This window comes from Acaromyces ingoldii, assembly GCF_003144295.1.
Source record: "Acaromyces ingoldii strain MCA 4198 unplaced genomic scaffold FA10scaffold_8, whole genome shotgun sequence".
Lineage (NCBI taxonomy): Eukaryota > Fungi > Basidiomycota > Exobasidiomycetes > Exobasidiales > Cryptobasidiaceae > Acaromyces > Acaromyces ingoldii.
In genome coordinates, this window is record NW_020290254.1 from 159,259 (window position 1) to 181,954 (window position 22,696).

Consider the following 22,696-nt stretch of genomic DNA (forward strand, 5'->3'; position numbering starts at 1 on the left):
GGGAGCTTCCTTTCTTGTCGGTGGCGCAGGCCAAAAGGCGAGGAAGGGTGAGCAAGGGACCCTGGTGAGCAGCTTGCGCGCATCACGTGGAGGTGCTTCCAAAAAAAAAATTTAAATTTTTGGATTTGGAGAACGGAGGAGGGAGAATCTCGTCGTCAGTTCTTCCTCAGCCTGCGACCAGAGGGAGAATCTCGTCGCCGTTCCTTCTTCAGTCGTCGCTTGCAGCAAGGAAAGATGCCCCGAGCCGTGTCGGACAAGCTCGCGCGGGCCGAGTACCAGCCCGTCTCGGCGGCGAAGCGGCCGAGCAAGGGCTCATCCTCGTCGGGCGTTGCCTCGGCGTCCTCCTCCTCCTCGGGGGCGACGACCAAGAACCCGATCTTCAACACGGACCGGTTCGGGCAGCACATTCTCAAGAACCCGCTCGTGGCGCAGTCGATTGTCGACAAGGCCGCCATCAAGTCGACCGATGTCGTGCTCGAGGTCGGTCCAGGTACGGGCAACCTCACGGTGCGGATCCTGGAAAAGGCCAAGAAGTGCACCGTGATCGAGATGGACCCGCGCATGGCCGCCGAGCTCACGAAGCGTGTGCAGGGCCAGGCCGACATGAAGCGCAAGCTCGACATTGTCATTGGCGACTTTTGCAAGACGACGCTGCCGTACTTTGACCTCGTGATCAGCAACACCCCTTACCAGATCTCGTCGCCGCTCGTCTTCAAGCTGCTCTCGCACCGGCCCCAGTTCCGCTGCGCGATTCTCATGTTCCAGCGCGAGTTTGCGCTCCGCCTCCTCGCGCGGCCCGGCTCGGAGCTGTGGTGCCGGCTGTCGGCCAACGTGCAGCTGTACGCCAAGGTGGACCTGCAGATGCACGTGTCCAAGGGCTCCTTTCGCCCGCCCCCGCAGGTCGACAGCAGCGTCGTCCGCATCGTGCCTATCCAACCACCTCCCCCAATCCGCTTCGACGAGTACGACGGCCTGACGCGTGTCCTCTTTTCGCGCCGCCACAAGACCGTCCGGGCCTCGTTTGAGGCAAAGGGCGTCAAGGCCATGCTCGAGCAAAACTACAAGACGCTCTGTGCCGAGCGCAGCCTCGCTTTGGACCCGCAGCCATTCGCGGCACGCCTCGATGCCATCCTCGCCACGAGCGGCTACAGCGACAAGCGAGCGGCGCAGATGGACGTCGACGACATCCTCCGCCTCCTCTTTGCCTTTCACAAGGAGAACATCCACTTTGCTTAGTCACACTCTCTCCCCCTTTCCTCCTCCCTCTTCCTCTCCCTCTCTCTCTCTGTCTCTCCCTCCCTCTCTTCCTTGCTCCCGTGGCAATTTCCTCAGCGACTTCCTCTCTCCCATTGCATTGTATTTGTATTCTATTCAGCAGCACTGGTGACCATCGTACATGTGTTTGTGTTTAGGAGGGATCGCGTGCATACATGCACAAAGGCTTTGCAAGGATCTAAGGCTTGAGGTCGCCAGCCTCGTTGGCGTGCACCCAACGCCGGGCACTCTCAAACATGCGCAACCACGGCCCGCGGCCCTTCCACTGGGCACTGGCGCCCGGCGGCTTCCAGCTCATCGCCTCGGCCGACACGCCGCGCTCGGGGTGGGGCATGAGGGCGAGCACGCGGCCGTCGGCGCTCGACAGCGCCGTGATGCCGTGCGCGCTGCCGTTGGGGTTGAGCGGGTAGCGCTCCGTGGGCGCGCCGGCGCCGTCGACGTAGCGCATCGCGACGCGGCCGCTGCGCTCCAGCGCCTCGATTCGTGCACTTTCCTGCTGCTGCTGCTCGTGACCAAACGACACGCGGCCCTCGCCGTGGGCGACAATGGCAGGCAGGATGCTGCCGCGCATCTCGCGCAGGAAGATGCTCGGCGTGTCTGCGTCGATGGCGACGTTGCACACGCGCGCCTCGAAGCGCGCGCTCTCGTTGCCCTTGAAGCTGGGCCAGTGTTGACCACCATCGGTCGTGTCACTTGCCTCCAGCAGGCCGGCCTGGCCGAGCTGGGAAAAGAGCTGGCAGCCGTTGCAGACGCCGAGGGCAAACGTGTCGCGGCGCCGGAAAAAGGCGTCGAGCTGGGTGCGCACACGCGCATTGAGCAGGCACGCCTTGGCCCAGCCGGCGCCGGCGCCGAGGACGTCGCCGAAGCTGAAGCCGCCGCACGCGGCCAGACCGACCATGGCCTCGAGACCCACGCGCCCACTGACGAGGTCGGACATGTGGACGTCGATGGCGGCAAACCCAGCAGCATGAAAGGCATAGGCCATCTCAATGTGCCCGTTGACGCCCTGCTCGCGCAGGATGGCCACCTTGGGCCGCTGCGTCAGGGGCAGCGTGCGGATCGCGGGCAGGACGACGTCGGCGCCGGGCTCGTAGGAGAGCGCATAGGTGAGTGCGTGCTGGCGCTCGTGGATAAGGTCAAACTCGGAGCGCGACGTCAGCGGGTTGTCGCGCCGGGCCTGCATGCGGTACGACGTCTCGGACCAGGCGGCCTGGAGCGCACCACGCGTCGACTCAAACACGGCCTGGGAGCGCGAGACGATCTTGATCGACTCCGACGCCGGCGTGACGCGGCCGACGACGTGGAGGCTGTGCGAGGGCACGCCCGCAGCGGCAAAGACGGCCGAGACGGCCTTGACCGTCGACGCGCGCACCTGCAGCACGGCGCCGAGCTCCTCGTTGAAGAGGCTGGCCATGACGGCGTCGGTGCTTGTGCTGGCAGCCAACGTGTCGACAAAGAGCTCGACACCAACGTGGCCGGCAAAGCACATCTCAAGCACCGTCGTGAGGAGGCCGCCGTCGGAGCGGTCGTGGTAGGCGAGCACGAGGCTGGGCTCCTTTGCGTTGCGGCTCTGCACCTCGAGCGCATGCAGCGTGTAGCAGGCGTCGAAAAAGGCGCGGAGCACGGCGGCGTCCTCGACGTCGGGCGCCTCGTCGCCGAGCTGCTTAAACACCTGGGCCAGGCAGCTGCCGCCCAAGCGCTTCTTGCCGTTGGCCAGGTCGACAAACAGCAGCACCGTCTCCTCGTCGTCGGCAACATCGGCGCGCAGCTGCGGCGTCCACGTCTTGTCGATCCGGTCCACGGGCGCAAAGGCCGTGACGATGAGGCTGAGGGGCGCCGTGACCTCGCGCGGCTGCTGTGTTGCGCCGTCTGCCCAGGCCATCTTCATCGACATGGAGTCCTTGCCCACGGGGATCGAGAGGCCCAGCTTGGGGCACAGGTCCATGCCAACAGCCTCAACGGCCTCGTACAGCCGCGAGCCCTCGTCGGCATGACTGGCAGCGCACATCCAGTTGGCACTCAGCTTGACGCGCTCAATCGACTCGATGCTCGCGGCAGCCATGTTCGTCAGTGCTTCACCCACGGCCATGCGCGCCGAGGCACCGGGGTGGATGAGGGCGAGGGGCGTGCGCTCGCCCGAGGCCATGGCCTCGCCCGTGAGGCAGTCGTCGAAGCCGTACGAGGTGCGCGTGACGGCGACGTCGGCGACGGGCACCTGCCAGGGCCCGACCATCTGGTCGCGCGCCACGAGGCCCGTCACGCTGCGGTCGCCAATGGTGATGAGAAAGGCCTTGGAGGCCACCGTGGGCAGGTGCAGCACGCGGTCGATGGCTGCGGCCAGGCGTGCGCCGTCGTCGTGCTCGATCGAAGGCAGATAGGCGCGCAGGCTGGCGTCAAAGGGAACCAGGTTGGGGGCGAGGCGCGTCGACTGGCGCGCAATCTTGGGCGGCTTGCCAAACAGCGTGCTCATCGGCAGCGCAATCGGCTTACCCACCAGCAGCCGGTCTGTCACAATAAGGTCCTGCTCGCGTGTGGCCTCGCCCACGACCGAGTAAGGGCATCGCTCGCGGCGGCAAATGTCCTCGAATCGCGCGAGGTCGTGCTGCTGGACGGCGACGACGTAGCGCTCCTGCGACTCGTTGCACCAGATCTCCATGGGCGACATGCCCGGGTCGTCGACGAGGACGTCGCGGATCTCGAAGCGGGCGCCCAGGCCGGCGTCGTGGACGAGCTCGGGGAGCGCGTTGCTGAGCCCGCCGGCGCCGACGTCGTGGATGCTCTGGATCGGGTTGCCGCTGCCCATCTGCCCATCGATGGTGCCGGGGGCGTCGGAGAGGGCGCAGCAGGCATCGATGACCGACTGGCACCGCCGCTCCATCTCGGGGTTCTCGCGCTGCACCGACGCAAAGTCGAGTTCGGCCCGGCTGGCACTCGACGCCATCGACGAGGCCGCGCCGCCGCCGAGGCCGATGAGCATGCCCGGCCCACCGAGGACGATGATGGCAGCGCCGGGCGTGATGGTGTGCTTGAGCGCATGTTGTGGCCGCACGTTGCCCAGGCCACCAGCGAGCATGATGGGCTTGTGGTATCCTCTGAGCTCAGTCCTGCCTTCTGCCCCGTCTATCCCGCCTACTTTGCTGCCACCACCCACGGGCACACGCTCGCACCACGTCCGCCAGAAGCCGCCGAGGCCCGGGCGGCCAAACTCGTTGTTGAAGTTGGCGCTGCCGAGGGGCGCGTCGGTCATGATGTCGAGTGCGCTGCTCACGTGCGCCGGCTTGCCCACGCCGGCGTCCTCCCACGGCATGCGGCCCGCGCCCTCGTCGAGGAGCAGGTTCGACGTCATGAAGCCCACGAGACCCGCTTTGGGCTTGGACCCCTGGCCGACGGCGCCCTCGTCGCGGATCTCGCCGCCGGAGCCCGTCGCTGCGCCAGGGTACGGGCTGATGGCGGTGGGGTGGTTGTGCGTCTCGACCTTGACGATCATCGGCATGGCCTCCTGCACGGCGCTGTAGACGACGAGTCCATTAGCATCGGCGTCCGGCGACGGCGCACTGGCAAAGCGCGGCGCCTCGTACGCCTCGAGCACGGCGGCATTGTCGCTGTATGCGCTGATGGTGTACTTGGGGTGCAGCTTGTGCGTGTTGCGAATCATGGCAAACAGGCTCATGTCCCGCTTGGCGCCATCGATGGTCCAGTCGGCATTGAAGATCTTGTGCCGGCAGTGCTCCGAGTTGACCTGGGCAAACATGAACAGCTCGACGTCGGTCGGGTTGCGCCGGAGCGCAGCAGCCACGTCGCCGTCGGCACCGACGATAAAGGCAGACACGAGGTACTCGACCTCGTCGGGCGCCAGCGCCAGGCCGAGGCGCTCGTTGGCCGCCTGCAGGCGCTGCCGCGCCACCTGCCGGTCCGAGGTGCCGTCGCTACCGAGCAGGTCGACAGTCTGCAGCGGCGCAGGCTCGGCGCGGTGGAACATGGCGGCGGCGTCGGTGGGCGCGTGGGGCGAGAGCGACTGCGTCATGCGGTCGTGCACCTGGTCCTGGATCGATGCCAGCTCGTCGGCCGTCAGCTGGACGCCGCCGGCACTCACAACAACGTAGGCCACGCCGCGCTCGATGCGCCGCACCACGTCGCCCAGGTTGCACATCTTGGCAATGTCCGTCGCCTTGGACGACCACGGCGAGATGCTGCCGGGCCGAGGGACGACATAGAGCAGCGTGGCAGCGGCTTGCTCTTGTGCACTGCCCTCCGTGCTTCCACCACCATTGAGATCCGCTCGAAGTCTGTCCCTCGTGGTGGCCAGTGCGACGTCGTCGCCGTAGCGGAGCAGGTCGTCGAGCACGCGGCGCTGGGCCTCGTCGAGCGCCGCGACCGCGTCGACAAAGTGCACGTAGACGCAGTCGACGGACACGATACGCGGCTGCACCGCCTGGAGCGCCGCGAGCAGCTGCGCCCGCTTCGGCACGCCCAGCACAGACGCGCCCAGCAGCGTCAGCATCGTCTCTTTGGGGTTTTGGGTGGACTGCGCCTTGTCAAAACCAAAAAAAGAGCGCGCGAGAATTCAAGAAAAAAAAAGCGAAGAACTACTGGTGGAGTCAGAAGAACGTGCGCCAACTTCTGTCATGTTGGCTCGACTGACAAAAAGGGTCCTTCGACGGTCCGCGCGAGCCCTTGCTCACCCACCGTCCGGAATTTTGGGTTGCGACGAGCGTGCATTCTTTTTTCTTTTTTTGTTGACTCGATCTCGATCTCGACTCTTCGATTCCACCGCTGAATAGAGAATCTCTCGACTCAGACCAGCCTCGCTATCTGACACAGAGGAAGAAGCGCACGAGCAACGATGGCGTCTGGATTCTCTGCTTGGCTCCGGTCTCCCGCGGCGAGGGAGTACTTTTTCGTGAGTCTTTTCTCCTCAACGTGCTCGTCCATGAATGCGTTGACTGACGGCGCCGTCTTCTTTCCTTCCTTCCTAACAGAGCACTGTGAGTGGAATGCCCTGTCCTGTCCACTCCACCTGAGTGTGGTGACCAAATGGTAACAGTGAAGGGAGACGCTGACAATAGTTCAAAATCCTCTACAGCACTTCTGGGGACCAGGTGAGCAATCCCCACATCCACCCGTCTTTCTTCCAAGCAACCGTGGCCGCTGACACCTCGCTTCTGCACACAGTCGCAAACTGGGGTCTCCCGCTCGCGGCCATTGCCGACCTGAAGAAGGATGAAGAGGTCATCTCGGGCTCCATGACGACGGCGCTTGCCTGTTACTCGTGAGCGTCTCTACATGACCTTTGTCTTGCCTTACTGGCTGACTCGTTCCTGCTGCAGCACCGTCTTTTCCCGCTTCGCATGGCGCGTCCAGCCGAGAAACTACCTGCTGCTCGCATGCCACCTCACCAACGCAACCGCGCAGCTCGTCCAGCTCGGCCGCTTCTCCGTGAGTGCCTCTCTTTTTTCTCTCTCTCTCTCTCTTTCCTTGCGCTTCGGTCTGACTCTCTCCCGTGCAGAATTACCACTACTTTGGAGGGAAAGAGAAGAAGCTGGGCGTGCCCGCGCCGCAGGTGGCGTCGGCATAAGCGGAAGGGAGGGCATCACTTCACGACCCCGCAGTGTGACTGAGAGACGAATTTTCCTCTCTGTCCCACCCTTCATGTACCACCATTGCGATGAGCAAATGTCATCGGATCTTTCAGCAGTGACATGTGTTCCTTCAGTGTTCTTCAACCTGGTCCTACAATCTTCGAACGAAAGCGAGCAAATGAGACTAGACGACTTCGACCTTGCTCTGCTTCTCGCATCAGTGGCAACGGACGCCTCGATGCGGAAATGGGACACCCGCAACCTGACATCCATGGCAGCATTCAGAGAGAATTCAAATTGCCCCTTGACGAGGTAGACAAGGGAGTAGGAAGCAAGGCAATGACTTTGATTGAGTGGTGTGGTGGTTTGTGACACGACAGCAGAAGCTTCCCGGCGTCGGACCCTTTCTTCCCTCTTGACCACATGCGTTTCACACTCTCTTTACTTCTTCTCGATGTCGTCAATGGCCGCCTCGACCTCGTCGAGGTGCTTGCGCTGGGCAGAGAGCTTCTCGCGGACTGTGGGTCGAGAGGTTTAGTGGGTGTCATGGCAGGCACAGCATCTCCTGTCGGAAGAGGCAACTCACGAGCCTTGAGCTTCTTGGCCTCCTGCTCCCGGAAGTAAGCGCCTTCCTGGGCCTGTCGTGACGAAGACACCGTGTCAGTCTGGCAGTAAGCAAGAGAGAGAGAAGAGAAAAGACACGCACCTGCTCCTTCTTCTCGAAACCCTTTGCGCTGGCCGACGTGTGAGCGGAGCTGAACTCGGGGTCCGGCTTGTCGGCGTATCCGCGCACGGCCATCATGGATGGCGCAGCGACGGTGGCGCGCGAGGCAGACAGGCGAAGGGCGCTGGTGCTGGTGCGGAGGAGCGACATGGCAAGACTTGGGATTCTAGTGGAGAGAGAGAGAGAAGGCGATGGATCATGACGCACGGGCACACAGCCGAAATCGGATGGAGGTTGCGCATAGCGCACGTGATGCTTCACGTCCCTGGCCCTGGATATTCCGGTCAATGACAAGATTTCATGACAAGATCCAGAGGAGGGGGCGACCTTGGTTCCTTTTTTGGTTAGTTTCCTCTTCTATCGGTCTCTTCTAAGACACAGGCTACAGGACCGCATTTCGAACGCGCGCACAAGACAAGCGCGCGCGCACGAGCGGTGGCGGACAGACGGTCCGGCCCTTTTTGTTGGCTGAAACAGAGACATCCCGAGAATCTTTCTGTCGCACATGCAATCGTTTTCGCGCAAAACGAGACCACGATGTAGATGTGCCTCGTCTCACCGTACCCTTCATGTGGATTTCCTGTTGTCCCAAACGCAAACGATCTGAACAACAAACGATGATGACGGCTCGAGACACCGCTGATAGGCCTGACTGCTTTGCAACTTGTAGTAATATAGTAGTGGTGCAGTAGTACTACTAGCTGCTGGATGGACTAAAAAAGTAGCAGAAAGCTTCTGCCTGAGGCTTCCCCTTGCGCTATGCAAAAAAAGTAAAAAAAAAGGGCTGCATGTTATCCACAATCCAAAAAACAAGCAGAGATTGTATTGGGCTGAATATGGAAATCAGTAGCCAGGCCAAGCAGACACATACACATACACAACGCACGCTTCGCGATACACACGCAGTCCCCCCTTCGCTCTCTCTGCTCTGCGCTCCCACGCACCACCAAGACTTCGCCTCGCCGATCTCGCTCGCTGGCCCCGCCATCGCTGTTCGACTCATTCCCCCTCCCTGTTGCGCCCTTCGGAGACGAGTGGCGTCGAGAGGTCGAGAGTCGAGTCGAGTCGAGTCAAGCCGAGCGGTGCGCCAGAGCTGCTAGTAAGTAGTAGGAGCAGGAAGCGCAGGACTACGCAGGCGATCCGAGCGCGTCGTTTAAAGAATAGGAAAAACAAGGGGGCGCTTTCTCTTCGTTTGCTGCCTCGCTCGTCTCGACGGGACACAACGGGGAGCGTGCGTGCGTGTGTACCTGTGCAGCAACACTCGCGTGCCGCCTCGACAGCGAAGCGGCGGCGTCGGCAGCGGCTCTTGACCTGCAGCGTCTGACGCGGCCCACCGACGAGATCGAGGAGTCGATCCAATCCACATCCACTCCCTAGACAGTCGCACGCATCCATACACTGGCGGAAACGTAGTGTAGAGTCATAGACGCCGCATCGATGAGCAGCAGCCACCGCGCCGCAGGACAAGGCAGCATGGCCGGTGTTGAGCCCGCGGCCTCGACGGGCCCTTCTTCGTCGTCATCGTCCTCGTACAACTCCTCGTCGGCGTCCTCGACGGCCACGGCGGCAGCATCGTCGAGGATGGGACCACCGACGAGCACGGCGAGAAACCCGTACGCGGGCCAGTCGGGGTATGCAAGCATGGCCAGCGCTGGATATGCGCTGCAGCAGGAGCAGCATCCTCCGAGCAAGTCGGCCACGGGCGGGCAGTCGCACGCCCACCGACCAGTCTCGGCCATGCCTACGCCATCGAGCCATCGGACACACCAGGCCTATGCATCCTCGTCCGACAGCCGTGGCGGTCGTGGTGGCCAGGCGTCCTCTCAGCAGCCCTACCACCACAACCAGCACCATGGCTCTGGTGCTGCTGCTTCCGACACCTCGTCGCTGGCCGCATACAACCAGCAGTCGCAGGCCAGCTACAACGACCGGCGGGCGAGCGCGCACCCCACTGTGCCCACGACAACCACGACGGCAGGCGCACTGGCACCGCCGCCCGTGCCCGTCGACCCCTCGATGGCCACGAGCGCCATCAGTCAGGGCATCCCCGTCACCTCGCCGGCCGCGCTGCAGTACTTTGCCGCCCATCCGAGGCGCCAGCAGGTCCACTTTGGGAACTACCTCCTCCTCCAGACGCTCGGCGAGGGCGAATTTGGCAAGGTCAAGCTCGGTGTCCACAAGGAGTATGGCGAGGAGGTGGCCGTCAAGCTCATCAAGCGTGAAAAGGTCGGCACCCCCGATGGCCAGCTGCAGTACAACGGCCTGTCGAGCAAGGACCCGTCGAAGATGAACAAGGTGGAAAAGGAGATCCGTGTCCTCAGGGTGAGTCAGGAGCTGCGTGCATGTATGCATGCACCCAAGATGAAGCTGAACTGGTTTTTCTCTCTCTCTCTCTCTCTCTCTCTCTCTCTTCTCCAGGACGTGAGGCATCCCAACATCGTCAGGCTCTACGAGGTCATTGAGTCGGACCGGTACATTGGCATCGTCCTCGAGTACGCCAGCGGTGGCGAGCTCTTTGACCACATTCTCGCACACAAGTACCTCAAGGAGCGCGACGCGTGCCGCCTCTTTGCCCAGCTCATCTCGGGCGTCAGCTACCTTCACCAGAAGAAGATTGTCCACCGGGATCTGAAGCTGGAGAACCTGCTGCTGGACCGGAACCGCAACGTGATCATCACCGACTTTGGCTTTGCCAACAACTACGAGAACAAGCGCGACGACCTCATGGCCACGAGCTGTGGCAGCCCCTGCTATGCCGCGCCCGAGCTCGTCGTCCAGGACGGCCTCTATGCCGGGCCAGCCGTCGATGTGTGGTCCTGCGGTGTCATTCTCTACGCCATGCTTGCCGGCTACCTGCCCTTTGACGACGACCCGGCGAACCCAGACGGGGACAACATCAACCTGCTCTACAAGTACATCATGGCCACGCCCCTCTCGTTCCCCGACTACATCACCGCTGAGCCGCGCGACCTGCTGTCGAAGATGCTCGTGCCCGACCCGCTGCGGCGAGCCAACGACGACGACGTCATGTCCCACAGCTGGCTGCTGCCCTACCGCGACCTTTTCAAGTTCTCGGTCGACGATCTCGAAAAGGCGGCCATGGAGCAGCAGAGCAAGAAGAGGCAGGCCTACCGCCAGCAGATGGCGATGCAGCAGCAGATGCAGGAGCAGCAGCAGCAGCAGTCGATGGTCCGGAGCCAGAGCACGAGGAATGGTGCTGGTGTTGGTGGCGCAGGTGCCGGTGGTGGAGCTGGCTCGTCACCCTCGACGAAGGCGCAGAGGCACCAGAGCGCCGTCGTCTCGGGCAGCGCCACGTCGCCCAACATTGCTGGTGCCAATGCGCGGTCGAGGCCCGTCACTGGCATGCCGGTGCCCGTCGTGCCCGCCGCAGCATCCCCTGCCCCGCTTCTCCCTCCCACGCAGCAGCAGCAGCAGCAGCAGCAGCCGCAGCCGCAGCAACAGCAGCCACAACAACAATTGGATGCCGCACTGGTGCCTCTGCAGCCTTCCAGGGCGTCGAGCAACAGCGCAGCGAGTGCCTCGCGGAAGCGCGACTCGGCCGGCGCCGCGTCGTCGAATGCGTCGAGCAGCAAGCGTGCACCCTCATCGTCCAAGTCGCAGCGGCACACGATCCAGCTCGAGTACGACTCGCCCGCAGACCGCCAGGCGGCCCACGAGGCAGAGGTGCAACGGCAGCAGGCCCAGGCGCCCCCGGTGCCGCGCGTCAGCCGCAGTGGCAGCACGACCAGGGACACGCGCTACTCGTCCTCTTCCTCGGCTGCATCGTCGCAGCAGCAGCAGAAGCGCGCCTCGGCCACGACGGCGGCGCCTCTTTCCTCACGAGGAGACGAGAGCCTGACGCCCACAGACGAGGGCATCGACCGGTATATACCCGCCAAGCCCGTCGTGGTGCCCGTCGCCGAGCGCAAGACAAGCGCTTCCAGTGGTGCCTTGCCTGGGTCGAGGAGCAGCAGCGGCGGCAGCACGGCTGCGTCGAACCGCATCGTCAGCGATGGCTCAGGCATCCCCTCACCCGTCGTCGAGCAGCGGTCTCCCGTGCCCGGCGAGATGCAGGAGATTCTCCGCGAGACGGACGCGGCGCCCCTCGTCGCAGCTGCTTCTTCGCCCCTCCGCACGTCTCCCCGCCAGCCATCGACAGGCCCCGGCAGCTCGCGGATATCCAACGCGCGTGGATCCTCCAACCCTCTGCTGCCTTCGCAGACAGCGCAGCAGCAACAGCAGCACCAGCAGCCGTTCCCGCTGCCAAGCGACCGCAGCACCTCGGGAGGCGCTGGTCCCCACCCGGACCCCTCGTCGGCACGCAGCGGCCAGCGCATCGCAGATGCAAACGAGACGGCCAAGGCCAACCTGCCCCAGCGCACGCCCTCGGCACGGCACCGCAAGGGCCTCTCGACGGACAAGTTCTTCTTCTCGCGTCTCCTCGGCACGCCCTCGTCTTCTTCTTCCCAGGCTCAGGCTGGTGAGACTAGGGCGGCTTCTGATGCAGCAGCAGCTGCTGCTGCTGCTGGCGACGAGAACGCCAACCCGGAGCGGCTTGGCACGCCCTCGACGCCGTCGAGCAACCGCAAGTCAAGCAGCGGCAGACGCAAGGCCATGAGCCTCGTCGTGGGCCGCTATGGCGACCAGGGCTCGCCCGCGTCTCGGGACCGGGAAAAGGCCATGGCGAGCGGCAAGACGCCCAAGGAGGAGAAGCGCCTCACGGGCAGGCTCAGAAAGGACACGCTGACAAGCAGCAGCAACAACAACAGCAACGGCCGCCGCGAGAGCGAGACGCTGTTGCCCGAGACGCCGAGGCGCGGCAGCGCCCAGACGCCCGCCATGTCGCCCTCGCCCTCGGTCCTCACCACCAACGGCTCCGTGCGCACAAAGGCCTCCAACGTCACTGCCACGTCCCGCCACCAGCAGCAGCGGCCGGGCACTGCGGCGCGGCGCGACAGCAACCACCCGATGGGCGACGGGTCGATCAACGAGAGTGCCTCGACGGTGGGTGCCTCGAGCGGCGCAGCGAAAAAGGTCATGGACTGGTTCCGCAAGAAGAGTCTCTCGAGGGGCCAGTTCACCGACGAGCAGCCGCCGTTGGGGCCGTTCGAGGTCCCGCGCGCCAAGCCCTCCTCGTCCAACATCTCGCGCCACCAGGCCAGCAGCAGCGGCGAGGGGCGCACGCCCTCTGTCGTGGTCACCAACGACGCCGAGCAGCAGCAGTCGTCTCGCACGCCCGTGTACGATGGCCGGTCTCGGACAGCAGCAGCAGCAGCAGCAGCAGGGACCGGCGCCTCCAATGGGACTACCTCAGCCTTGGCTGCTGATGCCGGCTCACCCAACATGGAGTCGGAGCCCTCGTCGAGGTCTACTTCAGGCACGCACAGCCAGGCGTCGCATGCGACGGCGTCGACGAGCATCACGACGGCCACCGAGGCCTCGCGCGAGCCTGCCGCGTCGCTCCAGTCGCCCGGCAGCAAGTCGAGCGCGTCGACGGTGCAGCACCAGCCCACGCCGCGCGCCTCGGGCACGCTTGGCCAGGGCACGCTTGGCCAGGCCACCCAAGCCAACGGCCAGGCCGCTGCTGCTCCTGCTCATAAAGCTGTTGCTGCCGCAGCCTTCTCCGATGCCAGCCTGCGCTTCCACCTCGGTGCCGTCGACCAGTCGGCCCTGACGTCTCGACCGCCGCCGCAGGTGTTTGAGCAGGTCCGCCAGGCCCTCTACTCGATGGGCATCGAGATGCGGCAGGAGAAGGAGGAGGACTTCAAGCTCGAGTGTGTGCGCCGCAAGCGGGCAAAGACGCTGATGGGCCACACCCAGGGCCTCGGCCTCAGCATCCGCACCAGCGTCTTCCCGCCCACCCAGGCCGACTACGAGCGCTCGGCGGCGGCCAAGAGCCCCACGCTGAGCGCCTCGACGACGGCTAATGGGACTGCTGCTGCTGCTGCTGCTGCCGGCCCCGCGGGCGCCGCTCAGGGCATGTCGCCCAGTCCCTCGACGGGCCCCGGCGGCAGCATCCGCTCCTTCCTCCGGCGCGGCTCCTCGCAGCAGAACACGGCTTCGTCGCCGCAGGCGGCGACGACAGACGAGCTGCCCCAGCCCCTCTATGGCGAGAATTCTGTTGACGGCGGCCAGGAGGTCCGGTTCAGCGTCGAGGTGACCAAGATCAAGAACCTGCCGGGCCTCTACAGCCTCGACATTCGACGCATGAAGGGCAACCTCTGGGCCTACAAGTTCCTCTACCACGCCCTCCTCGAACGCAGCCTGGGCAATGCCTCCTCCTAGACTCTTTGCCCCTTGTCCTTTTCTCTCTTTTCATTCTTTCTGCGCGGATTCTCTCCTCGATACCTCTTCTTTTCTCATGCTCTTCAACAAAGCAAAACGACAAAAAACAACGGTCCTTTCTCTCTTCAAACAACTCTCGCAGCAGTGTAGCCCCTCTTTCTATCACACACACACTCCATCATACACACGTCTCACTCTCTTGCTTTGACAACCTTCTCTCTCTTACCAAATTGCCATCCCTTCACTTCCACTTCCACTTCCACTTCCATCGTTTGCTTCTGTGTGTGGAGAAATCACGCTTGCTTGGAGGGTTTGTCTGTCGCGGCCAAAGCCACTGTCCGGGTGCGAGTCCGGACGGGCCAGCGCATGGGTTTGATAAGCGGTAGTTGACATTCTAGTAATACAAAAGAAGGAGCCAGTGAGGGGTGAGACAGCGAGGGTGAGCCAGCGAGGGTGAGCCAGCGAGGGTGAGCCAGCGAGGACGAGCCAGCAAGCGAATGGCTCATGGCACCTGCTCAGTGAGGATGGGCGTGGGCGTGGGCGTGGGCATGGGCGTGCGCACGCGCAAAGCCAGGCGACGAGGCTGGCGTGAGGCCCGACCACGGATTCGACGGTGTCGTCTGCGTCTGCGCCTGCGGGGTGCTGCCGCTGCCATTGCCATTGCCGTGGCCATTGCTGCCGCCGTGGCCGCTCCACGAGGGCTGGTGCGGGTGCGGCAGCGGCGAGGCCTGGCTGCCCGCGGCGTGCGCATGCGCGTGCGCGTCGGCGGCTTGCATCCCAGGCTCGGGCAGGAGGCCGCCGAGGAAGCGGTGAAAGTAGCCGGTCCAGGTGAGGTCCGAGACGGTCTCGAGGCCCAGGGCGCTAAAGGGCGCGCCCGAGGGCAGCACCTCGTGCGAGGGCAGGAGCAGCGACGAGGCGTCGGCCGAGGCAAAGTCGCCGCCGCCGCCGCCGCCGCCGCCGCCGTCGAGCGCGTCAAAATTGGGGTCCAGCAGGGTGCTGGCGGTGTCTTCATGCTGCGCTGCGGCTCCCGACGATGTTGACGGTGGGGCGGGGTTTGCCTCCGTCGCAGCTGCAAAGGCCGTTGGTGCGCCCGAGACGGCGTACTCTGGCATCGAAGTCCACGACGACGGGGCAGCGGCGACGGTGGCACCGTTGGATCCCAAGGACGGAGCAGCCGCGCCAGTGTCCGCTGCTCCGGACGAAGGCTGTGTGCGCCTCATCGCAGCATCTATCGAAGAAGAAGAAGCACCGCCAGCAGGGGCGGTGGAAGAATCCGACGACGAGGCGACGCCGCCAAAGACAAACGGCGAGGCATTCTCGAGCGCGCCGCCGTTGCGCTTGATGAGGTCGGACATGCGCTGGCGCCTCTCCTCGTCGAGGTGGGGCAGCATGCGCGCGGCGATGCCACAGAGGATTCGCTGGGCGCGCCGGAGCAGGGCCGAGAAGAAGCGCGAGTCGAGGCGGCTGATGGAGAGGAGCGTCGCCGCCACGAGGTCGCCGTCCTCGCGCGCGAGCCGGGCCGCGTCGCGCGTCGAGTGCCAGACGGTAATCATAAACGTCGCCGTCGAGAGGAAAGCCTGCTGGAAGACAAAGACCATGTCCGACAGGTGGCCCTCCTGGTGGAGCTCGAGGACGGTCTCGAGGCACTTGCGAGCGTGGTCTGCGCACGTGGGCAGCAGCATCTTTTTGAGCACCGAGTCGTGCGACGAGGACGAGGAAGCAGCCGCTGCGGAAGAAGAGGCAGCCGCCGCGGAAGAAGCCGAGTGGTCGCCCACGCCGCTGTGCAGAAAGGGCTTGTGGATGTAGAGGCGGATGTCGTGCCGTGCGCAGGTGATGATGCCCGCCTGGAGCTTGAAGGGTGAGGTGCGGATGCTCTGGAGGTACGGGGGAATACCCTCGACCCACTCGTCGAGGCGCTTGGCGAGCTCGGTCATGTCGCGGTACGAGGGCCGGGTGGGCCCCGCGTGGCCAAAGTCGGCCTGGAGGCGCGTGACGGGGTAAAGAGTGACGACAATGTCCTGGACGAGCATGTTGACGCGAATCATGTGGATAAACCCGGCGGCGACGACGGGCTGCTGCTTGACATCGGCGAGCACCTCGACGGGGGCACCCGTCTCCTCGGAGCGCATGAGGGCCTCTTCGCTGGCAAGCAAGGGCAGGTGGACGTGGCAGTCGGCCATGCGCAGCGCCGTGGGCCGGCCGAGGTTGACGCTGAGGATGCCGTCGAGAATGAAAGTGCCCCAGAAGACGCGGCGGCGCATCTCGCGCTCAAAGGGCGAGTACTCGCTGTAGGCCTTTTCGGTGTGCAGGCCAATGTCCTGCAGCGCGCGGATCGCGACGCCGAGGACAGTCCAGGAGGTGCCGACGCCGAGCGAGGCAGGCATAAAGGTGGCCGTGAGGAGGAGCACCTGGACATTGATGAGCGAGGCGGCAAAGACCTGGTGGTAAAGACGCGAGGCAGCGGCCCAGTGGTCGCCGGCGCTCGAGGGATCGTCGGCATCGGCGAGGACGCGAACATCGTCGGGGGGCACAAAGCGGGCCGCGATGGCGAGAATGGTGAAGACGAGGCCGCGGAACGCAGAGTCCTGGTTCGCCCTGCCCTGGGCCAGGTCCCGGCGCAGCGACGGGCCGTGGACGATGGGCATGAGGGGCATGAGACGGTGGAAAAACACGTCGAGGAGCTCCTCGAGGAGGTCGTGGGACGGGAACCGGTAGCGCTCGAACCAGCCCTGGTCCGCATACAGCTCGTCGCGGCCCACAGCAACGAGGTTCTTGCACCGCATCAGGCGCACCCACGCGAGCGAGTTGCTCGGGTACAGCGGCCGTGGCCGGGGGAGCACCTGCCACTTCTTGCCGGCGCTGTTGCTGCCGTTGAGCATGCGCTGCGCGTCGACTGCTCCTGCTCCTGTGCCTGCCCTCTTTGAAGCTGTTGCTGCCAGTGCTTGGAGGCCAGAGGCTGAGCCCGTGCCTGATCCTGAGCCAGAGCCGGGGCTTGGTTGGGCGATTGCTGAGCCTGCGTGATGAGAAGGATGCGGCGGATGAGGCAGGGAAGCGTGGTGGCCCGAGCCCGGGCTGGGCGGCCGCGAGTCGAGGTTGTGAAAGGAATTGAGGCTGCTGCTGCCTCCAAAGTACTGTAGTAGGGCCAGGTCAGCTGTGCATTCCCAAGGCATCGCAGGACAAGCACCACACTCACCCTCGGGCGGCCGTCCTCGACGTCGGGGAGCATGGGCCCCAGGTCGCGCGGGTCCTTGACGTCGTCGTCGGGCGCCTCCTTTGCCCTTGTCTTGTCGCGCTTCTTGGCGTCGGTTGTCGTCGCCTGCTGCTGCTGCTGCTGCTGCTGCTGCAAAGAAGCCTGGAGGTCGCCCTTGCTGAATTGCTCGGCGAGGTCGGGCGCGACGCTCTTGAGCGCCGCCAGGAGCGTGTCGCGCTGCGTCTCGAGGATCTCGTACTTGCCCCTGCTCCGGTCCTGGTCGACGGTGAACGTGCACGTGTAGCCCATGTTCTCGCAGTTTTCGCACGTATTCCTTCGGTTCGGCAGGCCCTGGCACTTGACCTTCTTGCGGCGGCATGTGTCGCATGCGACGACGACACGGCGCCGCTTCTTGCCCCGCTTCGACGGCGCCTGCGCACCGGTCTCGTCATCATTGCCGCCGCCGCCGATCTCGTCGTCGCTCGAGGTGTGGCCCTTGGCCTTTGTGCGCTTGTCCGACGACGACGTCGACGAGAGCGGCGGGGAGGTCGTCGAGGCCTGGCCGCCCGCTTGCCGGTGCGAGCTCGACGAAGGGCCGGCAGCAGCAGCAGCACCAGAGGGGCCTGTCGCGCGCGGTGGCAGCGTCGCATGGTTAGCAGCAGCGGAGGACGACGACGCATAGGGCGCCGGCTCGTGCTCCAGGTTCGCCAGCGGGTACGGTCCAGGGTGGTGGTGGTGGTGGTGGAGGGGCGTGCCCGCGTAGGGCGACGACGCCGCCCCGGCGTGGTGGCTGCTGCTGGGGAACCACGAGGACAGCTGGCTGTACGGCGCTGGCCCTGGCCCTGGTCCTGCGCCCCCACGCATGCCTCCGGGCGCTGCCCTCAGGGCCGACGACGAGGACGACGAAGACGATGGCGAGGCGACTGGGCTTGAGCCTGGGAATGTCGCCGACAGTGGCCGGAAGCCATCAGGCCCACTGACCATGTCTCTTTTCTCTCTCGCCGAGCTCCCAGCGTGTGTCCTATCTGGAAAAGGGAAGGGGGGGGGGGGGGGTAGCAGGGTGGGAGAGACGAGGCAGCTCTCTCGCAGAAGAGGCGGTGTGCGAGTGGTATCAGCAAGAAGACGGTGGGTGCATCGCCATGCGCGTTAGTCAGTCAGTCAGTCAGTCATTCACTGTGCGTGAGATGGCGTGGGTGACGTGCGGGGGGAGCGACCGGCTCGGAACACGGGCAAAAAGGATAAAAGGGAAAAATCAAACGCCCCCCGTCCGGCCCGTCATTTCTCAGTCTGCCACTGCCACTGTCTCTGTCTCTTGGCCGGCCTGGAGGGGGGGCTTAATTACATCGGGACGGAGGCGCTCGAGTGGGGGCACTCGAGTGAGGCGCTGCAGTTCCTGAGGCTGAGGCGGCAAAACCCCTGCTCTTTTTTCCGTTCGGTGTCTATTGAGATAGTACTACAAACACATGAAGCCCGCCCCGAGGGCAGTGGCTGCTGCTGCTGCTGCGAGAAGAAGCTAGAGATCCAATCTGGAAATGCCCACGCGAGCAGGGCCAAGCCAGGCGCGCGCGCAATTTTCCAGCTGCAAAATCGCATCGCTCCCCTTGTCCGACGAGCAGCGCTGTCTTCTTATCGCTTGTTTGGTTTGACTTTCAGCAGCAAGAGGAGTCCGAACAAGGGTGAAAGAGCAGCGCAGCGATGGTGTACATCAAGCGCTGGCCGTCGTTCCATGCGCAATGCCTCGACCTGCACAAGCGCTCGCCCGCCAAGGTGTGTCTCTTCCCCCATCCTCGTATCTCCCTGTTCCAACCCGCACTGACTGTGACGCACACGCTGCGCAGACACGCTACCTGATCAAGACGAGTCCCTCTGCCTCGTGGCTCATCCTCAAAGTCACCAATGACGACACCGTGAGTCTCTGCCTCGACTTGATCTTGAAAAGAACTTTGCACTGACAGGCATCGTGGGCATGCCAGTGCCTAAAGTACCGGACGCGCTCGTCGATCATCCTCAACCGCTTCGAGGCCTTTACGCGCGAGCTCACGGGCGCCATGGCCGGTCTTGAGCCCGCTGCGGCTGCGGCTGGTGCTGCAGCGCACGACGGCATGGACGAGGATGCCGTCGGCGTGGACGCGCAGACACCAGCAGCGGCAGCGCAGGGGCACAGTCAGGCAAAGGACGCCAAGGGGACCAAGGCGGCGACGGCGGGACAGGCAGGCGGAGAAGGTGCGACGACGACGTCGGCCTCGTCATCATCGAAAAAGAAGAAGAAAAAGGGCGGGAAAAAGTAGTCGCGGATCTAAAGCCAGTCCACGCACACATGTACTGTACCATCAATTCCATGTCTGAACATCTGAACGAGGGCATGCACAGAGAAGCTTGAGTGAGCAAGCAAGATACGTTTGAGAGCATGCACAGAGGGATTTGAGTGAGCGAGCACAGATGGACCTGAAGTGAGAATCGCTTCTTTGCAGAGAAGTCGAGAGGAGTAGGCGAGGGAGAGGGAGAGAGAGGGAGAGGAAACACTACTCGTCCAGCTTGAACACGTCGCGGTACCAAGCCTCCTCCTGCGCGAGCGCGTCGGTGATGTGCTTTGCATCGCGAAACCCATGCCCTTCACCCTTGTACAGCACATACTTTGTCTTGCCGCCTCGCTTTCGGATCTCGTCGTACATCTGCTCGCTCTGCGACGGCGGCACGACCTTGTCAATGTCGCCCTGCAGGAAGAGCACCGGCGCGCGGATGCGGTCGGCGGCGTGGATTGGACTGCGGTCGTGGTAGACCTGCGGGATCTCGGTGGGGCTTCCCCCGAGGAGCTGGTGCAGGTAGCGGGACTCAAACTTGTGCGAGAGGGCCTCGAGGCCGACGAGATCGCCGACGCCGTAGCGCGAGACGCCGGCTTGGAAGGCGTGCGGGTACATGCACAGGCCGCAGAGGACAGAGTAGCCGCCGGCCGAGCCGCCCGCGATGGCAATCTTGGCCCCGTCGGCCCGGGGTGAGGAGCCTGGTGCAGCAGCGACATCGAGACTCACGTGTCCGCTCTTCTCATTGTTGATGCCGCCGCTGCTGGAAGACGACGTCGCGGCGGGCTGGTCGTGGCCAAAGAGGGCCGGGTAGATGGCGCGGTAGACGTGCTCGACGACGGGCAGGCGCGGGAGCAGGTTGGGAAAGAGGACCTCGAGCTTGCTGCCGCGGCTGAACGACTTGGCGCTCGGCGGGGGCCGCGTGGCGACGGCGCAGTAGTCGACGATGCGCCAGCGGCTAAAGGCCTCGTTGGTGACGAGGTCCATGATGCAATCGCGTGGGATCATGCGCCCGGCGACAGAGGCCACAAAGAAGGGTCGACGCCGGCTGCTGCTGCTGCTGCTGCTTCCCTTTTCGTTGGCACCGGCCGACTTGGGCGTGAGGAACGAGGGCAGGCGCACGCCCCTCGTCGTCGTCAGCTCGATTCCCACCGTCGGGATCACCTTGACGGTCTCCTCCTGGACGTGGAAGAGCTTGCGCAGGAGCCAGGCGGCACCGGCAGCCATCAGGCCCTGCTGCACGGTAGCCCCAGGGATCAGGTGGCCCGCCGCGCCAAGGACGGCCGCCAGGAGGCCGTCGACGAGCCCGATGCTGAACAGGTTTCCCCCATCGGTGTTGGCGAGCGTGATCTCGACGGCGCCCGAGGCGAGCTGCCTCTCTTCTAAGTTAGCCAGCTCGGCCTGGCCCCGCTGCGAGACGCGGCGCTGGGCCTTTGTCGCGGCAAGCGTGCGTCTGTCGGCACCAGCACGAGCACCAGCAGTGGCCACAATGCCCTCGTGGTCGCTGCTGCCCAGGTACTGCGCGGCAGCAACGCAGTCACGGACATCGACCTGGCCCCAGGTGCCCATGAGGCGCTCCATGTATGCGCGGCCATAGCCGGTGCTGCCGCCGTAGTTGACGAGGCAGACGAGGAAGCCGCGCGTGGTCCAGTACTGCAGCTCGAGGGCGAGTCCGGCGCCGTAGTGTGCCGTGGGCCCGCCGTGGGACATGATGATGGCCGGTGGCGCACTGCCCGTCGGTGCAATGTAGTCCTTGTTCTTGGGCGCATACACGACGGCGTGCGCCGTGGCGGGCATGCCATTGGGCAGCTCGGTGGGGAACTCGATGGTGTCGGCGCGCGAGAGATAGGCAGCGTCGACGGTGCCGTCGTGGACGATGGTGGAGCTGCGCTTGATGACGGTCCACGTCGGCTTCTGTGCGGGATCAGCAAGCACGGCGGCGACATCGACGGCGACAAGAGCGTCGGGCTCGGCATAGGTGGAGCCGACAAAGACAAACGAGGAGGGCGACGTGGCACGCAGCTGGCGGGCGGTGACAAAGGGCGTGTCGAGGGCGTGAAGCTGGCCCGAGGGCAGATGGACGAGGGCGAGGCCGTCGATGGCGCGCGTCGTGACGATGCACGCGAGCCAGTCGGGCGAGAGGAAGCTGAACGAGGAGCTGTATTTACAAGCAAGTCAGCACGGACATGCGGCAGCGAATGTCATGGTACAACGCACTTGTTCAGGGTCCATGCGGGGTGGATAAAATCGGCCTCGACGGGCTTGGCCAGCAGCGGCCTGACGGGCCCCAGCAGCTGGGCATCGGGGCCGACGTCGACAGCATAAGGCTGTGCGAAGCCGGTCCTGTCGCTGGCAAAGTACAGCGTGTTGGTGTCGGCAGCCCAGACAGGGTGGTGCAGCACCTCGCCGCCGGCCTGGCCACCGACTTGACGCGTGCCCACGAGCTTGGGTGTGCCACCGTCATGCTCAAAGCGGGCGACCCAGAGCTGGGTGGCCCAGAACGGCATGCTCGGGTGGTTCCAGCTGACCCAGGCGACGAGGGTGCCGTCGTGGGAGAAGCGCGGCGCCGCATAGAAGTCGCACCCCGACGCGAGCTCGTGCACGGTGCGGCGGGCCTCGTCGACGCAGACGAGCGTGTTGACGACGCGGGCCGGCTCGTCGACGGTGTGGTCCTCGCGCGCGGCCAGGAAGCAGGGCTGCGATGGGTGCGCCGAGAAGTCGCCGTAGCGCATGACGGCACTTGTCGGCGTCACCTCGCGTGGGCTTTCTTCCGAAGTCGAAGTAGAAGCAGCGCTCGCAGCCTCATACACGCTCGACGAGGTGATGTCGCTGAAGAGGACCTTGCCCGAGCCGGGCTGGGCAGGAGCGAGCGCACCACCGCCGTACTCGTGGACGCCGCTCCTGGCATTGTACTTGCCCAGCGTCACATCCCGGCCCTCGCCTTCGACCGTGACTGCCGCACCGTCTGATGGTGCCGCCAACGCGATGCGCTGGTGGATGAGCGCCGCCCGGCCCTTTTCCCACGGCCGATTCTCGACGTAGGCAATGTCGGCGTGGCTGCGCTGCTGCGCCACGACGGCAATCTCGCCAAACGTGAGGCGCTTCTGCGCGAGTAAGTCTGCCGAGATGGGCGACTTCCATGTCCCGTACGGCGCCACCGTCTTGCTGCCGCTGCTGCTGCTGCTGCCTGCCATCGCTGTGCTGTATGCGCGCTTGTGGACGTGGGCGGCGAGGGCAGACGAAAGACGCATGAAACAAGGGCGCCAAACGACTGATCGGGCTCAGCGAAGACGACTTTCCCAGAAGTTAGACTTTGCCTGCGCATGGGGCTCTTTTAGTGCAA

General features: G+C 64.5%; 8 protein-coding genes across 8 annotated transcripts; 4 read left to right on the forward strand and 4 right to left on the reverse strand.

Annotated features, from left to right (window-relative positions):
- The first annotated feature begins 158 nt into the window (after positions 1-158).
- FA10DRAFT_269609 (rRNA adenine dimethylase) lies at positions 159-1,396 on the forward strand. Its single transcript, XM_025522815.1, has one exon. It carries the CDS (start codon positions 235-237, stop codon positions 1,234-1,236), a length of 1,002 nt encoding a protein of 333 aa, XP_025374194.1. The 5' UTR covers positions 159-234; the 3' UTR covers positions 1,237-1,396.
- FA10DRAFT_269610 (phosphoribosylformylglycinamidin) lies at positions 1,347-5,806 on the reverse strand. The gene has a single exon (XM_025522816.1). It carries the CDS (start codon positions 5,774-5,776, stop codon positions 1,454-1,456), a length of 4,323 nt encoding a protein of 1,440 aa, XP_025374195.1. The 5' UTR covers positions 5,777-5,806; the 3' UTR covers positions 1,347-1,453.
- A 226-nt stretch (positions 5,807-6,032) lies between these two features.
- Positions 6,033-6,972, forward strand: FA10DRAFT_269611 (UPF0041-domain-containing protein). The gene is made up of 6 exons (XM_025522817.1): positions 6,033-6,175; positions 6,255-6,260; positions 6,359-6,374; positions 6,448-6,544; positions 6,603-6,711; positions 6,782-6,972. The coding sequence occupies exons 1-6, from the start codon at positions 6,119-6,121 to the stop codon at positions 6,848-6,850; spliced, it is 354 nt and encodes a 117-aa protein (XP_025374196.1). The 5' UTR covers positions 6,033-6,118; the 3' UTR covers positions 6,851-6,972.
- A 13-nt stretch (positions 6,973-6,985) lies between these two features.
- Positions 6,986-7,748, reverse strand: FA10DRAFT_304427 (hypothetical protein). Its single transcript, XM_025525357.1, has 3 exons — positions 7,561-7,748; positions 7,441-7,492; positions 6,986-7,372 (listed from the first exon to the last, which is right to left on the reverse strand). Exons 1-3 carry the CDS (start codon positions 7,726-7,728, stop codon positions 7,296-7,298), a joined length of 297 nt encoding a protein of 98 aa, XP_025374197.1. The 5' UTR covers positions 7,729-7,748; the 3' UTR covers positions 6,986-7,295.
- A 1,267-nt stretch (positions 7,749-9,015) lies between these two features.
- On the forward strand, positions 9,016-13,863 carry FA10DRAFT_289094 (Pkinase-domain-containing protein; the record flags this gene model as incomplete). The annotated part of the gene is made up of 2 exons (XM_025524260.1): positions 9,016-9,900; positions 9,997-13,863. The coding sequence occupies 2 exons, from the start codon at positions 9,016-9,018 to the stop codon at positions 13,861-13,863; spliced, it is 4,752 nt and encodes a 1,583-aa protein (XP_025374198.1).
- Positions 13,864-14,378: 515 nt separating this feature from the next.
- Positions 14,379-18,092, reverse strand: FA10DRAFT_304429 (hypothetical protein; the record flags this gene model as incomplete). Its single annotated transcript, XM_025525358.1, has 2 exons — positions 17,057-18,092; positions 14,379-16,994 (listed from the first exon to the last, which is right to left on the reverse strand). The coding sequence occupies exons 1-2, from the start codon at positions 18,035-18,037 to the stop codon at positions 14,379-14,381; spliced, it is 3,597 nt and encodes a 1,198-aa protein (XP_025374199.1). The 5' UTR covers positions 18,038-18,092.
- Positions 18,093-18,350: 258 nt separating this feature from the next.
- FA10DRAFT_269615 (hypothetical protein) lies at positions 18,351-19,407 on the forward strand. Its single transcript, XM_025522818.1, has 3 exons — positions 18,351-18,820; positions 18,892-18,960; positions 19,027-19,407. Exons 1-3 carry the CDS (start codon positions 18,749-18,751, stop codon positions 19,339-19,341), a joined length of 456 nt encoding a protein of 151 aa, XP_025374200.1. The 5' UTR covers positions 18,351-18,748; the 3' UTR covers positions 19,342-19,407.
- Positions 19,344-22,692, reverse strand: FA10DRAFT_304431 (hypothetical protein). Its single transcript, XM_025525359.1, has 2 exons — positions 21,571-22,692; positions 19,344-21,511 (listed from the first exon to the last, which is right to left on the reverse strand). The coding sequence occupies exons 1-2, from the start codon at positions 22,602-22,604 to the stop codon at positions 19,576-19,578; spliced, it is 2,970 nt and encodes a 989-aa protein (XP_025374201.1). The 5' UTR covers positions 22,605-22,692; the 3' UTR covers positions 19,344-19,575.
- Between the last annotated feature and the right edge of the window lie 4 nt (positions 22,693-22,696).

Excerpts from the sequence above, each read along its gene's own strand:
- FA10DRAFT_304427 (XM_025525357.1), bottom strand. The coding sequence starts at position 7,728 with ATGTCGCTCCTCCGCACCAGCACCAGCGCCCTTCGCCTGTCTGCCTCG. Across the intron at positions 7,493-7,560 it reads GTTTCGAGAAGAAGGAGCAG|GCCCAGGAAGGCGCTTACTT; the intron begins GTGCGTGTCTTT and ends TCGTCACGACAG. Across the intron at positions 7,373-7,440 it reads GGCCAAGAAGCTCAAGGCTC|TCCGCGAGAAGCTCTCTGCC; the intron begins GTGAGTTGCCTC and ends CTCGACCCACAG.
- FA10DRAFT_269609 (XM_025522815.1), top strand. The coding sequence starts at position 235 with ATGCCCCGAGCCGTGTCGGACAAGCTCGCGCGGGCCGAGTACCAGCCC.
- FA10DRAFT_269615 (XM_025522818.1), top strand. The coding sequence starts at position 18,749 with ATGGTGTACATCAAGCGCTGGCCGTCGTTCCATGCGCAATGCCTCGAC. Across the intron at positions 18,821-18,891 it reads ACAAGCGCTCGCCCGCCAAG|ACACGCTACCTGATCAAGAC; the intron begins GTGTGTCTCTTC and ends CACGCTGCGCAG. Across the intron at positions 18,961-19,026 it reads AAGTCACCAATGACGACACC|TGCCTAAAGTACCGGACGCG; the intron begins GTGAGTCTCTGC and ends TGGGCATGCCAG.
- FA10DRAFT_304431 (XM_025525359.1), bottom strand. The coding sequence starts at position 22,604 with ATGCGTCTTTCGTCTGCCCTCGCCGCCCACGTCCACAAGCGCGCATAC. Across the intron at positions 21,512-21,570 it reads CCCGCATGGACCCTGAACAA|CTCCTCGTTCAGCTTCCTCT; the intron begins GTGCGTTGTACC and ends TTGTAAATACAG.
- FA10DRAFT_269611 (XM_025522817.1), top strand. The coding sequence starts at position 6,119 with ATGGCGTCTGGATTCTCTGCTTGGCTCCGGTCTCCCGCGGCGAGGGAG. Across the intron at positions 6,545-6,602 it reads ACGGCGCTTGCCTGTTACTC|CACCGTCTTTTCCCGCTTCG; the intron begins GTGAGCGTCTCT and ends TTCCTGCTGCAG. Across the intron at positions 6,712-6,781 it reads TCCAGCTCGGCCGCTTCTCC|AATTACCACTACTTTGGAGG; the intron begins GTGAGTGCCTCT and ends TCTCCCGTGCAG.
- FA10DRAFT_269610 (XM_025522816.1), bottom strand. The coding sequence starts at position 5,776 with ATGCTGACGCTGCTGGGCGCGTCTGTGCTGGGCGTGCCGAAGCGGGCG.